The 17,733-nt window shown below is 39.9% G+C and overlaps 1 protein-coding gene across 1 annotated transcript in view; it reads left to right on the forward strand.

The window, feature by feature from the left end:
* Nucleotides 1–530: 530 nt before the first annotated feature.
* LGR5 (leucine rich repeat containing G protein-coupled receptor 5) overlaps nt 531–17,733 on the forward strand; it is a 147,552-nt gene continuing 130,349 nt past the window's right edge. Inside the window, exon 1 of the mRNA XM_009181214.4 lies at nt 531–1,047. Within this exon, the coding sequence (XP_009179478.2) occupies nt 836–1,047 (212 nt within the window). The 5' untranslated portion in view covers nt 531–835. The remainder of the gene's footprint in view (nt 1,048–17,733) is intronic.

The raw sequence follows: 17,733 nt of genomic DNA on the forward strand, positions 1-17,733 counted from the left end.
CGAGTCAGACCGTGCGGCAGACGTAAGGATCAAAAATGCCACCTATCATTCGCCGGGGATGCCTGCCTCCTTACCCTGATAACGTAACTATTTCTCTGCATCGAATTTCAGTTTTTGTGTTTTTGTTTTGTTTTGTTCTGTTTAATCACTCCAAGTATCTCATTCATTATTTGAAGCGGGCTCGAGGGAAACGTGCTGCATCCTCCAGTCCTTGTGCGTCCGTTTAGGTCTCTCCGAAGCAGGTCCCTCTCGACTCTCAGATCTGGGTCTCCAAGACTCATGAAGGGGTAAAGGTGGGGATCCCTTATTCGGGCGCGCGGCGCTGAGCGCTGAATCCTCCCCGCGGAGGCTCAGTGGGAGCGCCGAGAACTCGCCAGCACCGCGGGCTGCCTGCTGCCTCCCAGCCCAGGACTTGGGAAAGGAGGGAGGGGACAAGTGGAGGGAAAGTGGGGCCGGGCAGGGGGTGCCTGGGAAGCTAGGCTGCGCTGACGTCACTGGGCGCGCAATTCGGGCTGGAGCGCTTTAAAAAACGAGCGTGCAAGCAGAGATGCTGCTCCACACCGCTCAGGCCGCGAGCAGCAGCAAGGCGCACCGCCACTGTCGCCGCTGCAGCCAGGGCTGCTCCGAAGGCCGGCGTGGCGGCAACCGGCACCTCAGTCCCCGCCGCGCTTCTCCTAGCCGCCCACGCCGGCGGGACAGGAACGCTGCGTTTGGTGCTGCAGACTCCCGCTGAGTTGCAGAAGCCCACCGAGTGGCGCCCGGCGCGCCACGGCCCGTAGCAGTCCGGTGCTGCCCTCCGCCCGCGTCCGGCTCGTGGCCCCCTACTTCGGGCACCATGGACACCTCCCGGCTCGGTGTGCTCCTGTCCTTGCCTGTGCTGCTGCAGCTGGCGGCCGGGAGCAGCTCGCCCAGGTCTGGTGCGCTGCTGCGGGGCTGCCCCACACACTGTCATTGCGAGCCCGACGGCAGGATGTTGCTCAGAGTGGACTGCTCCGACCTGGGGCTCTCGGAGCTGCCTTCCAACCTCAGCGTCTTCACCTCCTACCTGTAAGTGCTTCCCCACGTCACTCCGGGAGACAGGCTAAGAGGAGAAGGAAGATTCGTCCAAGGCGAGGCTGGAGTCTCCTCGGCGCCAGCCTGTTCTGGGGGTGGGGGCGGGGGCGGGCGAGTTTGTCAAAGGCATCCTGGCCAGGACTGTTAGGGCCCCCAGAGAAATGCACGTGTCTCGGGGAGTAGCGTGCCGGCACTTTCTGGGCCCGCAGAGAAATGGCTTCAAGTGCAACCCGGGAAAGCGCTGCTGCGCCGCAGCTTCCCAGTCCAGCTCTAGAAACATCGCTGGGTGAATTCCTGCAAATGCAGGCATTTGCGTGTGGAGTGGGCATTTGTGACCCAGAACCTGGTACCCAAAGGCAGGCTGCCATCTGGTTACCGTCCCAACCGCCTCTCTGCGTCTAGTCGCATTCCACGAAAAGATGGTCTGTAGAAAGTTGCCCCAAAGAAGAAACAACTTGCCCAACTCCAGAGGGTTTTTAGTCTGCATCCCTTGCACGGTGATGTGATGTAACCTTTTTCTTTTTTTCCTCTTTTCCTCCCTTTCTTCCTCCCTTCTTCCTTCCTTCCCTCCCTCCTTTCTTTTTATTTTCTTTCTTTTTTTAACGGCGTGATTAAAATGTGGCAACCACAAACCCCGATTAGAGCTGCCAGAACGTTATCTTTACCTTTGGCTGCCCGCGCCGCCCTTTGAAGTACCCGCGGCTGCTGTGTAATCTTTAACCATCTCTTCCCCCGGGGGAGGAAAGGGGAAGTGGGCTGAAGGCTGTTGGGCTGGTAAACAGCGGCTCCGACACCCAAAGGGAGACCTGAAGCTCTCTATCATCCCTGGGGGTTTCTCCCACCCCTTCTCTCCCCCACTGCAACTTCCAAAGCCCTGAGGCAGCGGCTCATAGCATAATTTTGTCTGTGGAAAACGCAGGCCCGAAGGTAACAGGTGGTTGGGTGAACGCGGTGACCCAGGAGGAACCCTATTCTCGGAGACCAAGACCACTCTCCCTACCCCCGTGCAAAGCATCTGGGGCTTCATTCCTTCCAGCAGAGACCAGGATCTAGGCCACTCTGGGAAACAGGTGCTCCTTACCACAAGGTGAAACATCTAGGTTTTAGTTCCAGACACTGCAGCGAGCCCACCCCAAGCCCAGGCAATCCCAGTTTTCGGCGTCTCTGATGTACCTTGGCAGGGAAGAGTTGGGATGTTTGTGAACCAGTTCTTCCATCTGCTTAGTTGTTTTCTGGAGGGAAGAAACATGAAGAGGCTTGCACAACATTTTCCACTAGGTAGTGATTCTTTTTCTGGAGACAGTGAGGAAGAAAAAAAGTCTCTTACTTGCTTTAATATTGTCTTTAAAGAAAGGTGCCATCCTGCTAGATTTTAGGATTGGTAGATGGCAGGTCGCCTCCTCCTCTACCATGAAGCTATTTTGACTGCTTTTTCTTTTTTACCTGAAAGAATGTTAAAACTATTTTCCCCACCAGGTTTCCCCTCAATTGCACTCATACATGTGGTAGTGATATTGTTCCAGGAATGGAAATCTGCTCTCCTAAATGATCATGCTCTCAGAATTCACATTTCCTCCTCCTGAACAGCTGTCTCTACTACAAAGCAGAATACTCATCCCCAGCCTCTCTGGTTTAACTGCTGAAGTCAGTGTTGCAAGGATTCCGCGCTCTCCAATGCACTGAATTTCTGAGACCAGTTTGGCAATTTTGCCTAGCAGTCTATAACTCTTCTTTCCCATCACGCTGAAGTTTGACTGTATGCAAGGGAGGTGTGCAGTACCCCCAAACACTTAACCTACTATTTAAATCATACATTCATTATAAAATATGTTTAAGAATACAGAAAATAAGCTTATGAATAGTTCCAGATTGCTTTCTTCTCTCACTTGAAAGAACAAACATTTGTTAGGCTTCCGTTACTAAAAGTTGGCATAAAATTCTGCTTTAAACCATTTCCCACATACCTCAAATGCATTTGACTGTGTCCTCCATGTGCTCAGGAGAACTTGCTGCCACCTACTGCCAATGTTCCCTATGTATCTATAGATAGAACCATCTATCTATATTATAGATAACCTCTTGAAGTTAAGATACTATTAGGAAATTAAGTGCCATATTATTATCATGTTATTTGATGACAGCCTGTACAGTGGCCTAAGAAGACATTTTCCCAGTGCCCTATGAAATATTAAACTCAGAGTGTCTGTAAAAAGTGATACAGTAAATGTTAAATACTTATTTCTAATGCAACACAGTTCAAGGAATATGAGTGCTGAATATAGAAGTCAGTCCTGAAGTAAATAACCAATGTGGTGTTCTTTATGATGTGTGATTTCATAATTTGGTGTCCTTATGTACTAAAAAATGCCAGGGCCCATGGGATGCCCTTTGAGCAGGTGTTGAGGGTTTGGGGGGTTTTTTGGTTTTTTACAACCACAGGAATGCTGTGCAGACCTTAAGAGTAGATGATGCCCTGTTTTGGTTACACCTAGTATTCTCTGACCATTTCTGTCTTCACTTGTGCAGCCAAAACATAAAAGAGGAATTTTTATTTACTCATATTCAAATAAACGAGTGTGTGTTCTACTGATTTTCTTATTTGAAAGAATAACTTCCCTTTGATGTTCAAAGGGAACACGAAGTTATAGCTCCACTCCACTGGGGCCCAGTAGAAATTAATCCTTAATGAGAAAGTTGCAGTGTACAAAGACTGATGTGGTGAAAAGCCAGAACTCCTATCTTTTATTATTTGTAAGAGGTTATCATCATTTATTTAGTCAAAATGTTATCTCCTAATCCCCCTCAAAAAAAGAGCAAGCATTTACTTTTCTTCGAACAGATTGACGATGGCAAGTTCCAGCTGTACACATTTGGCAAGTAGCTGTACACATTTACCACAATCTGATAGCCAGCTAGTCAGACTTGTAGATAAAGAAAGTTTCCTACATATCTTCATAGAATGCAAGCAATATTTATGTGCCATTTTGTCATCTTTTTTTTCCCAGAAAAGCAAAATTTTAAGCCAGTCCAAATATTAATATTGACTCTCTTTTCTTACTGAGCTGCCTTCCACAGTAGGTCTTTAACTCGACCAGTGAACAGAGTGGAAACACTGGAAAAATCTTGATCTTCATCTCTTCTCTCCCCCTGCCCCCCAGAAAGTGGTTATGGGCTCTAATTTTACTAACAGGGGCTAACAAAGTTTATTTAGCAGAAAATAAGGAACACACCAAGGTTGAGATATAAAAGCAGACAAAGTTGTTTACAACATTTAATACATCTCTATCTACCAGTTGTGATCTGTTCTAAATAAAGTAGTTCTAGCATCTAATCTTAGTATAGGTAAGCTACTTTAATGCATCAAATGTGGACATTTTTGTTAATAGGATCTTAAAAGTAAACTCCTCTCTGCTACTTTGATGTGCCTGTCATCTAGTTAGTGTGACATTCAGATAGAAAACTAAATCCTAATGAACATCCTAACATAATAAATATACTTTTCTTTATTGGTCCAGAACAGCTATTTTATTTTAAAAAGGAAACTGAGTTTTTCTTTGCTGTTGCTTAAAGGCATTCACATTTCATCCATAAGCAAATTTATGTTATATAAACCAAAGGAACCAAGAGAAAAGATTTTTTTTTTAATTATGTAGTTTGGTTACTTTTTCATATGTAACTTTGAAACAAAATTTAATTTTACACATAACTAGTAAAACTGATGTTAATAAGAACAGAACAAAAGTCACAATTAGTTAATTAGGCACTATCTTAATATCATAAATGTGTTTTAAGTATTTAAGATGCAGTTTCAAAATGAAAGATCCTTTTTAGAATCTTCTCTGAAAATGATTTAATATAGTTCTGCTTCTCTTCTTATCTTAAATAAAAGAAAATGTACTTTAGAAATGATTACAAAAATAGTAACTCTTATAACAGCCTTAACGTTTAGATCAATTACAAACATTATACAGTTTGCTCTAAAATGTACTTTTAGAATTGTTTAAAACATAATGATGCCAGTAAATTTTCTTCATTTTAATGAAGTTCTTTCTTTTTCTCCAGGATTCCTGGGGATTTTTTCCATAGTGTTTTTGTTATGGGATGAATTATTAAAACTAATTGATAATTAGCCTAAGTAATTTTTTAAAGTAGTGAGCTCATTCAAACAATTTTGTAGCATAAATTTAAAATAAATATTTTACTGAATATATTTAACATATGCATGGCAGAGTTGGTGTGACAAGAATGAATTTTTACATATAATAAACATGATCTTCAGGTTTTTTCTTTCTTCGTTATGCATTTTCCTTGAAGTAAAGGAGTTCTGATGTGGCAACAAAAGGTAGCAATCATAAATGAGTTAGAAGATCGGAATCAAGAAATAGCCTGTGTAAATAACATCATGTTTCGATAATAGGCCAGTCACACTTGGATGTGTTTAAAGAAGTTCAGAAACACAAAACTGGTCTATGATTTCTGAGAGTTAAGTATTATATCTGAACTATTGTATTGTTTTCAGTTTTCAAAATATGTATCTGTCAAAGGCATAGAAATATCAGACCAAACAACTCAATAAAGCTATCAAAATTAAAGACATTATAGAATATTTATAATTTTACAGCAAAGCATTTTTTTATATTTCTTCTATCAAATTCATGCATTTAAGTCATTTTAGCTACAAATTTAAGTATGTTTCTGAATAATCTAAATCACATGCCATAAGATAGAAATGAAAAACAGTAGTGGGTTGTCCAATGAGCAATTTTGTGAAGTAATGTTTTTGTTTGGTTCAGTTATTACGCAAATTTAGAATAAGGCTAAATGGCACATTTTCTTGTAAACACTTCCCCAATAGATACTTCTGGCAAATTGAAGTCTTCATGAGAAGACAAATTCCTTCCTATAAGATTCAACTTCCTTACTCCAGTTGCAATATTTTCCTTTATAGAGTCTCAGTTTGTAGTAGAGAGATGAATCAGACTGGCGCTAAAGCCACAACTGGTGTATTACATATAAAGCAAAATGAGCTGAATATCTAGTCCTGTTGCTATTTTTGATGTATCTTGGTGGAATTTCACTTGTTAAATCTGCCCATGAGTTCTAGCCCACTACAACTCTTTTATTCCCAGATCTGTCAGCTTTAATCCACACTTTTATTTAACCATTGTAAATAACCAACTATATGCCCAGTTTCACCTGTGGATCTCTATCTATGACAAAAGAAGACATTTCACAGTCTATAATGTGGAATTTTTGATTAAATGCTCATAATTCAAAATTGATTTTGTTCTCCATAAGCTATATGGTGGGAAGCAGGTCCGTTCTTAAAATCTGTGGCATTTTTCTGTTAAATGGATTAAGCCCAATGGGAATGCCTGGCTTGAAATTGGAAGGGAGAAAAACATTAGTCATTTGATTTCAAGAAATGGAATAATATATCTAGTGGTAATGCTAAAAGGCTCTCAACAGGGCATTAGCATTAGTGGAAAACTATTTAAAAGATGTTTCCTAAGCAGAAGTGCTTCTGTATACCCTCAAGTATTACTTCTCTTTTTAATGTTTAAGTCTGGAATTGGAGACGCTGAGATTTACTTGGAGAGTACGCAAAGGAACCAACTCCTGACCTGACCGTATAAACAACTTCCTGAAAGTCAGATGGAATAACACCCCAGGGTTTCATGATAGGCTCTCTCCTTCAGGGTTTATTCTTCTTATTTGGCAGTGAGCTCCTCCAGGGTAGGACATTTTCCATTTTATATCCCAAGTGCCCATTCCAACGCCTGGCTCTTAAGGGAGTTCAGTAAATACCGGTAATGTTGAATTGAGTAGAATTGGCTGAACCAGCTGCTGAAATCCCAGTGGCTAATAGGAGTCAGAGAAAGACAGGTGAGAACTACTAGTCCGCAAGTACAAATAACACAAGGCCGCTGGCCACAATTACTGACCAGCCCCATTTGAAATACAGCTGAATTGTGTTCAGTTTAAATGATGCAATGAGTTGTTTATTTTAACACATGCCAAGATTTACATGTAGAAATTACTTTATTTTTTTAATAGCAATAGTCATAATAACTGATAGTTGTATTGTGTTTCCTAAGTATCTGGCACTAAATACTTTACTGAGTCATAGGCCCCACAAAGGTACTACATGCTTTGCTCAGTCAATGTCCTTCTTGTGGTGGGGCAACTTGTGACAACTTAGGAGTGATAATAGTACCTCTTAATAGGTAAGCTTACTGTAAGCTTATTTCAAGTATTTCCATTGCTCAAAATATTTTTGGACTTCCTTTGAAGTTATCTTCAGGGCCAATTTATAGCAACCCAAGAAAACCAGCTTTCCAATTTATACTTATGCCTCGTAATCATTTTAATTGGTGCTGAAATATTTCAGCCCATTTTTCTTTTCAGGAACACAATGTATGAAGCCCTAATACCAGAAATATTTTTTCAGGGAATTCCAGAGCAAAATGCAGTTTTCAATTTTCCAATAATGTTAGCATTACGTTACAGAGTTTAGGGCCAATATTATAAGTTCAGTAGACATAATTTTATATATCCATTTTCTTACTACCACAGAAACAATTTTTCTTGTCTCCAAATCAGAGATAAGTTGTGGTAGCTGCCAGAGTATTGGGAAGAGTGATCAATAGATTAGTAACCACCTAGGCAAGAATGAAACTTTTTTCCTATAACCAGATCTATGTATCAAATGAAGTAGCTGCATTCTTTGGAACTATTTCTTAGTTCAAATGGCCATGAACTTTCTTAACAGACAAATTCTATTTGAGCTTGTATTCACCTTTAAAATGGATGAAATGAGATAAATTGTTGTCTCAAAGGTATCATAATGTTATTCATTTGATTCAGAATAGAAAATTGTTTCAAAGTTTTATCAAATTCCCCAACATATTTTTAAACTGTGCATGGTTTAACCATTAGACAATTAGTGATACAGACTTATGTGTCAATTAGAAATCTGGATAAGTCATAGAAAAGTTCCCTCCTTCAAACAATGAAAAACCTTTTCGGAACTATGCATCTAATTTCCTCAGTCCTTTAATTCAGCTTATTAACCTGATATACATTAATCATTTATTGTATTACAAAGTCAACAGAAAAAACAGTACTGATGTTTAGAAAAATTAGGATATGTTTGGGGTACAGTATCTAGAATGTTTTAAAAAAGTACTCTCATACTCCAGCTTTTTGCTGACTTAATAATTTAAAATTATTCAACAATCTCTAATTTTCAAATATCCTATTTTTTATATATGCACATTTTCCACATACTTGTTTTATCCTTCTTGCCTTCAGAAGGAGTGTTTGCTTCTGCTTCAAACAAGGATTGTGATGGCCAAGGGGGAAGAAAGTGTCTCGTGCACACACTAATACACACACCAACAAGAAACAATTCCCTTTGTGCACTTGCTTGGCAGAAATGATACAAACGTTGGCAGGGCATAGCCGTGGAGGGCCGACCCTTTACAAGGGAGAGACTGTGGAACTGGCTGCTTGAAGGCACCTTCAGTTCAGTTCAGAAACTGAAATGCAGAAGACAATCGTCCTGGCAAAGGGAGCCCAACTCCAGCTGAGAACGCGTGCATGGAGCTGACCTCCCTCCTCAGCCTGCCAGGCGAGATTAAGCTTTCCTCAAGTGGTCCCTTGTTAGCCCGTCCTTTTTTCCATGTTGCTCATCTTTCACAACTAGAAGCCAAGTGTTTCAAACTGTTCCTCAATGTGCAGCCAAATTCCTTTATTTCCCCCTTCCTCCTCCTTGTCTCCCTCACACACACAAACACACCCACACACACACACACACACAACTGTGGTGACTAAGCTTACATGCGTGCCTTCTTTTCAAAGCCTACACTGAGAAAATAACCTTAGAATTTTTAAGTTTCACTAAAACACTGGTAAATACTTTTGTTCTCCTTTTTCCTTGAAACCTTGATTAAGTGGAGCAGAGACCTCCACAAAAGATGTCGATTTGTAAAAATAACCTTTCTTTGATCAAAAAAGCCACAAAAGTGTACTTCTCAGGAAAGTAGAAAACCACACATGATCTCAAGTGGAAAAAATATAAAGAATTTGCTGAATTTTTAACCTTAGTACATAACAAGGATATTATTTTAAAGTTGGTTGGTTAATGTGGGCTGTGTTAGAACTTTCAATGTGTTGTGTTTGGGTTTATGCAATGTTATTTTAATGAGTTTATTGGTTCGATGCACAAAACACCACATGGTGCTTGAAGGTTTTAGGTTATAAATTTTCTCGTGAGGCACTTACTTGAAGGAACTCTGTTACATAATCAATTGGTCTTTAAATCTATCAGCACAAAATATAACCTTTCAGTTTTTTACATATGTGGTGATTATTATTTGATTATGAAAACCAAATAAAAATTTCCATAGAAGATGTTATATTCCTTAATGAACTATTTTGTATATATATTGACGTTTTCACAATAAACATTTATTTCACAGTATTTGTTGAGTGAATCTACAAAGTGAATTTGGAGTCTTCTAGTAAAGATGGAGAATAAAGAATCTTCCTCTTTGTCTTTGTACTTTCTGTCCTGAAGGGACCCTTAGCAGACATGCTTGCATTTGGCAATAAGCCTACTCTATCATTGTTACAGTGTTAACTGTACCATAGAGAAAAGCCTAGAAAAACAATGGCAAGAGAGGTGGAAGGGCTAACGGAAGAAATTTGCTACCCAAGGGACAGTGCTGACAGAACTCAAAGACTGTGAGTTACTGGACTCCACTAGACACCTGTTCCCAGGGGATACACTTCTCCTGTGTCTCTCTTTACCTTTCTTCATCCCTCGCTTCAAGATAGTATCAGAGAACTGAAAGGATGCCTTGTCCTTATCTCAGACACTTTCCCCACCAAGGGCTTCAAACTAGAAGATGAAGGGAAGTTTAGAAAGAAGAGTCCTTGTGATTTAAGTATCAACTCCAGTCACCAAAATTGGGGTCTCTGATTTTAACTTGGAAAAGCTACATTACTGTTCCTACGGTGGAAGATCTTAGCTCATGCACAGTCCCTATTCTTCAGCAGCTGTTGTTCTCTGGGACTCAGTGCAATATAGTACAGGAGGAAGTTCAAGATCTTTTTTTATTGAGTCTTCAAGCTCGGGTAGCAAAAGGAAATCCTAGTTAAACCAGATTCTCCCATGTTGTGAGCATATCTTATTTGAAGATCTCAAAAGGTTTAGCAGCATGATTAACTGACAGCAAGTGTCCACCTTCCACCTTCCAGCTGCTGGCCTTGTAGGAAAACATCTACTTCCCCAGAGTCTTATAGTCATAAGTGTTAGGTAGATATGTTCTGGTCCTGAATGACTACTACATAGTAACTTGAAACCCTCTTTGCCTTAGCTGTAGGAACATCTCAGAATATAATTAATTGTATATTGTGAAGGAAAGCAAATTTGGGGAGATTTATGTTAATTATAATAAACCTAATTTAGAGTTTGAACTAATACCTAACTACATTTAGAGTAAGTTCTACTGTGAAGAACTAAAAGGATAATCTTTTATCCACAAATTACCAGAATGACTAAGCTGTATATCTAAGATCACATTACACAATGCAAGACTGAAATTTAATCGTGATTGCTAGAGCATTACCCGAATTGCCCAAATAAACAGAATTAAAATCACTTAGATGGGTTACAAAGGATTTCAGTGAGTCAAAAGCCATGGCTACCCAGGGAATTTAGAATGGAAAGAACCTTGGAATTTACCTAATCCAACGTCTTTATTTCACAGATGATGAAATTTATGTTCATAAGGGGTTAATGACATTCCGAAAATCACACAGCTAGCAAAGACAGAATTACACTCCAGATCTCCTGAAAACCCCAGCCCAGTACTACTTCTTGGTCACCTTTATATTTCAATGTCAGATACTCCAATGAACTCAAAAACTCCCAGTTACTTTTTCCAGATGTTGCCAAATATCCTGTTGTTTACACATATTATGTATGTCCATATCTAGATGTGTACCTGAATTTTAACAGTATCATCTTATTTTGGTCCATTGTAAATACAGATACAGTATCTCCATATCAGAGCAAAAAGGAACACTCAGATTTAGCTTGAAAAATAATTAAGCATAATTAATCCCCCAAATGTCTGTTCATAATTGTCATTTACTTCTTTTTTCTGTTTTTGGTAAAGATGGGAGTATGGCTATGTTGCCCAGGCTGGTCTCGAACTCCTGGCCTCAAGTAATTATCCACCTCAGCCTTCCAAAGTGTTGGGATTATAGGCAGTAGCCACCAGGTCCAGCCTCTGTTCATAGTAGTTAAATCTCTAATTATTGTAATTAAAATTTCATTTATGACCTTAATTTTATCAAATTTTGGTTGCCTTAATGTCCCTTGTAACTGTTCTCTTTCTCTTCTAGCAGTGAAATTGCACTAGTCCAGGGTCTACTCACTTTTTTCCTGGATAACTGTAGCAGTTTCCTGTCATGGTCTACATAGACCCCCAACACACACACACACACTCCCTACTATCCTGCTAGTCTCTTCAAGATGCACCTCTGGTCATGTCTTACCTATATTCAATCCTTCAGTGGTGTCCTGTAATTTCATAATAACTTTTAACACCTCAGTTTAGCCCACAAAGTCAACTTTTTTTGCCTCATCCCTAACCTGCAACCCCTGCTGCCAATTCCCCCTCGCTAGCTCCCTGTTAAAAGAAAAACCTTAGACAAATTAAACTTAACAGAGTTTAATTGAGCAAGGAACAAATTGGGCAGCCCCCAAACCAGAATAGATTCAGAGAGAATCTGGCGCTGCCATGTGGTTTGAAGAAGATTTATGGACAGAAGAGGGAAAGTGAAGAACAGTGAATGGAAGTGAGGTGCAGAAACAGATGGATTGATTACAGCTTGGTGTTGGCCTTATTTGAACAGAGTTTGAATAGTGAGCCATCTTTGATTGAACAAAACTTGGTGCTTGGGTCAAGAGCAGGTTACAGTCTGTTTTCACATCCAGTTAGGTTGCAGCTTACTATGTATGGAGAAACCTTTAGGCCAAACTTAGAATATGTAAAGGGGTAGCTTTAGTCTGAATTTAACACCCCAAACTCTCTTCTCTCCAGCCATTTCAAACTGCATCTTACAATTTCCCTATTTCATGCCTCCAGGTGTTCACATGTGTTGCCCTGTGCTGGGATTGCCTTTCTTCTTTTGCTAACCTCTGTTAGTCTTCCCATACTCAGCTCAAATGTTACCTCCTCTGGGAAGCTTTCTGTAACCCCACATTTTAGAAACCTGTCTTTGATGCTCCCACACCATTCTGAGCCCATTTTGATCATAGCGCTCACCACACTTGATCACCATATTTCATCTACTTGTCTGTTTCCAGTACTGGACTATATACCCCTTGAAAATTGGATCAGAACACAGGATTCTTGTACATTTATCACGTTTTTCATTTTCTCTATTTTATGGTGCTTCGACATCTTGGAGCCTTGCTGCTCCTAGAGAGACTGCCCCTCCTAGGGCTAAGGAATTCCTGGAGATAGCAAATGATTTTCTCTGGAGTGCACCTTTCATATGCAAACCAACCAATCCAAAGGCCACACCCCACCCCCAACCACTCCCTCTCCCAGGCTCTTTCAGGGCTCTTACACTCTATGTCAATATTCTCCTGGTCTACTCACCCCAAGCTCAGGTTTCAATAAATTGAGATAGCCCCTACACCCCACAGCACACTGAAATTATTCAACTAGCCGATCCTAAACCTGCTTACCCTGCCTTGTCCATTCCTTCCCATGGAAACCACAATAAAGGACCTGCCCATGCTTTTCTGCTGCTCCTTCTATCTCCAGACTGAGCCCAGAGCTTTCCTGTGTGGCTCTGCATGGAATGGTGAGTCCTCTCCTCTTGGGAACTGTGAGTAACAAACTCCCTTTTCAATGGCAGTCATCTCCTGATCTGTTGGCCTCATCACACCTGAATAATATTAACACCTACATTTTAAAATACCTGGTGTCCATGCATGTCTGCATCTGGGCAACTTCAAAGGGGCACATAGCCCAGGCACACTTAAAGGACAGTCAGCACAGTTTTCTCTCTGGAGGGTACTCTTCTGTTCCCCTAAACTCTATGTAAAACTCAAACTGTCCACATGCCTAAGACATAAGATGCCATTTTCTAGCTGCCAAACATGCAACGGAGTGAGACTACTTGATATAATTTCTGATATAATCTTATAATGTGATGACAGAGAGATTCTTTCCTCTAAATTTGGCAGACTGATTGTTTGGAATATCCCAAGACAGAGGGAAAAAAATTCAAAAAGTGCTGTTGATGCTTTTACCTGTAGTTCCTCATTTGACCCTCATAACAAACAGTAAAATAGTTATTACTATCAATATGAGAACATCTCTTGATGTTAGAAATGAGAACATTTCTTGATGACTATTGCAGCCTTATCTTCAGTGACCTTGACAAGTTACCCAATGCCTCAGTTTTCTCATTTGTAAGATGGCAATAATAATGACATCTACCTGACTAAGTTGTTGTGAAGACTGGTGAGATAATGCACATAAAGCACTTTACATGGCACCTCACTTGTGTAGGATGCATTAAATGTTAGGTGCAATTATTTCTGTTGATGATGGTACAGTTACTATCACACTAAACCCATGCTTTTCAAGTATACCATGCTGTCTCTTACTGTTATTCCCTAAATTAGCTAAATTAATTGTCCTGAATGTTTAAAAGTTTAAATGTAATTTTCATTAAATAAGATTTCTTAATGTTAAAAACAAGAAAAGAACAGCAGAAAGGCACCTACTAGGTAAAGAACTAGAGGAGAAAGAAAGGGCATCTTCAAATGAATTTGGCATCACCCAGCAACTGTTATAAATAAAAATATTCTAACTTTTGTTTCTGATCCTTTGTATCAAATAGACAAAAGATTATGTGTTTTAAATGAAGTTTCATATTTGCACATGAGTGTGTAGCATTTTGAAGACACTGCACAAATCCCCAGGATAGATGAGGGCTGAGTGAACACTTTGTCACAGAGAGTAGGCTGATGGCACAATGTTAGGACTCTACTCCTCAGATACAATTTAATGAATGACCCAGAATTTGTAGTCCCGGGCTTGAAGTGCTTTTATCCTTTCCTTTTTTTTTTCTTAAAATCTCATCCACCCTCATGACTTTTCCTGACTGTGAAAGAAAAATTCAGCTTGCTAGCTTCTTCTGCTCTTAGAAGCTCCAGTATCAGCCGTTGATTCGCTACAGTGGCAGGCAAGAGATGATGGATTTGAGGGGACTGAGAGAAAGTTGGGAATTCAACCTTCCTTCAGAGCCAAAAATACATTCAGGAAAACCCAAGATTTCAACACAACAAAAATGTGTTTCTTTTTTTTTTTATATTAACTGAAAAAATAGTTCTACTTTAAGAACAAAAACTGATTTAAGGAATGGGCTTGTGTCTACCTGAAAATACATTCGAAATAATGTAATTTTCATGAGGAACTTCAGTACTCATCTTTGACAAAGAAGCAGTTGGTTCAACATAATTGCGGGAAGGCTCTTTCAGTCAGTGATGGTGATGAGGCTAATATCGTTCCCTGAGAATAATAGGTATCAATGATGTGAATTTGTGTAGGAGAGGGGATTCAAAGTTAAATAGGGGGTCAAAGTACCACTTGGACTTGTGTTTCAAGCAGGAAGCCTCTGGAATTAGGCCCAGTGATCCTCAGGGGAGAAGAGAGATAGGTGAGCAGTTCTTGGAGCAGAGAGTCTTTTAATCCTATCGGATGAGCCTGTATTACTGTCTCTGCGGATGTTCTGTACCCTTCTGCAAAAGGGGAGAGCTGACTTTTCCCATAACTGATGACATCAAGAGAGCAGTTCTGAAAAAAACAAGGGAAATCTCCTTATATCTTACTACATATAGAAAGATGATTCTAGAATTCCCGAGTGCCTACTGAATTAATAAACCAGGAAGCTGATTTATTTCACCACTCTAAATCTAACATGGACGAAATCGTCAGACATCTACTACATATCATCCAGCAGTACAGATTGGAGAAGTAGACTCTGTCAGCCCACCTTTATCAAACAGCATAAATAATCACCAAACCAAGGGAAGCAGAAGGCAGCAAAAGTCAAACAATTTTCAGTGAAGAGTCAGAGCATCTCTCTCAAAGGGAAATCCTTCAAGTGGAGAGGAGAGGGTAGGAGGAAAGTGGCAGCCCAGAGGAGACGAGACTGTGGCAAATTAGAAAGAAATAAAACAATACCCAAAGGAACTCAAAGGAGAGGTGAAGGGCAAGACAGAGAGAAGAGTGAGGCAAGAGGACAACCTGCCAAGCATAGCACAGAGCTTGGCTACTGGCTCCACTGTGGAGCTGGCTCACCCCATGGGTAGAGTACAATCCTTCGAGATATCCACAAGGCACACACACACATGCACACGCACACACACACACACACATACCCCACGGCCACATCTATGCATATACACAAAGGAATAAGAAAAAAAAAAACCACTCATTGTGGAAATACCCTCAAAATCTCAAAATATATATCTAACCTACAGGATAAAGCAACTGGAATACTCCTGGGAACTGGGAGTATCACTATGGTGCAGGGGAAAAAAAGCAAACAGAAAACAAAACAAGAAAAAAGTGCAGGAGAGTAGTACACTAGATTAGAAGTCCAGGTCTGTAGTTCTGAAACTTGCCAACACATTAGTTCCAAGTGGGAGCTAATTTAACCATCTCAAAGCCCAGATCCCACACCAAACTAACTAAATCACAGTTTCTGAGGGAAGGAGCTAGGTATCAGAACGTACTTTAACTCCCCAAGGCAAATTCAAAATGAGACCAAGTTTGAGAACCACTGATCTGGGCCCAGCTACCCCACTAATCAGCCACAGAATCTCTGGCAAGATGCATATCCTCCCTGTCTCAATTTTTGCATCTGTAAAATAAGAGAGGTGAACATATGTTCTGAGGTCTTTCCTAATTCAGTCATTCTAGGAGTCTATCAGCTTGACATTTGTGTGTATTGCAATAGGGCAGGTGTAGCAGGATTGTAGAAAATGGGAGGTTTCCACAGACCCACACCCACTCCCATTTTGTGCAGCAAATCTGGAAGCATTGTTTACTCTCCTGCCACGAGCATTACTTAAAATGACTTTATTTGTTTTACAGTTTAGAGAGCCTCTGTAGGTAGCCTCAGGAGCCCATTCATTTCATTAACATTAAATCAACAAGCAGACCTTCTTTCTGCCTCTCTCTAGCAGGATTAATGGATTTTGGCATGATTTGTGCACCTAGCAGCAAAACCTCGTGCTGAGAAAGCTAGCAGGCTTGACTAATTCCCAGTAGTGCTAACTTCATAAACTTACTTTAAGCTTTTAACTTTGACTAAAGATTAAAGGTAATGACTCCACGTCGTTGTTTAGATGTATGATACTCAATATACACAAAAAATTATACAAAAATGACAAACCATTTGATAAATTAACATTGTATAAATATGTGCATATAGACATGGTTTTTATGCTTATGAAACTACTCAATTCTGTATATAAAAAGATCCCCTAAAACACTGAGAGATTTATGTAATAAATAATCGCAGTAAATAGAGTATTGACAGATGTATTTGTAAATTGTAAGCATAAAAATTTATGGTTAGAATATTATAATATACTGATAGAAGACCTAGTTTCACATGATGGAACATTGACTATGAGAAATTTTCTAAGAAGCAAAATTATTCTACTCTATGAGACCAGTTATCACCTACAAAGCATTCCCACACATGACTGCTTATACTTTTATATTCCAGTCTTACATTAAATTCAAAATTTAGATAAGTCCACATGAAGACGGGGGAGAAAAGGAAAAAATACAATATTTCCAGCCCATCTGACAAGACTACATAAAAAGCTTTTGATCAAAGGGTCTTAAGTACACTTTACTGGTGTGACAAACAACATTTTTATCCCTTTATTAGATTTATTTTTCTTCTGAAAACTGCAGTGACCAGGGTATGGTTTGTGAAAGAAAGCTGGCAGGGTTGTGTTCTTTGATTCCTAATTAACACCTTCAGTCTCAAAAGAGAACCAACAGAAATACCATAAAATGTTGCAGCTGCATTGTGATTCCGCTTGGTTGGTTTGTTAAAAGTCGGCTGGGCATTGGCAGCTGCAATAAAGGGAAAGCTCAATGGATGTTTTGTATTGTACCCACTGAAGTGAAAGAAGGCAACCATTTTATTTTTCAAATGGGCAGCTGCAGAGGGAGGTTTAAATGGAGCTAAATGCAAGATTTACTGTTAATTTATAGTAAATAAATAAAGAAAATAAAACCTAGCTTTCCGGTTTTTACAATCACATAACAGACATTTTAGCTGGAAATTATTAAGGACCATCATTTCAGAGCTTTTTAGCAACCAATTTGGGGAATTCGGCAACAAGGAATAGCATTCATTTAAAATCAAAACAGCCTTTTTGAAAGAGCTGAGCAAGCCAAAGCTTTAGAAGCTGACATTTCCACTTTGAAAGGTAAAGATATATCTTTCCTGTCTTGGGTAACGTAACTCCCTCGTCCCACTTTATTGAAACCCTAAAATTTGTTCAGATGGAAATTGAATAAGATTCCATACACCCCCATTTCACTTTTTTTTTTA

Source organism: Papio anubis, chromosome 9, assembly GCF_008728515.1.
Source record: "Papio anubis isolate 15944 chromosome 9, Panubis1.0, whole genome shotgun sequence".
NCBI classification, from domain to species: domain Eukaryota; kingdom Metazoa; phylum Chordata; class Mammalia; order Primates; family Cercopithecidae; genus Papio; species Papio anubis.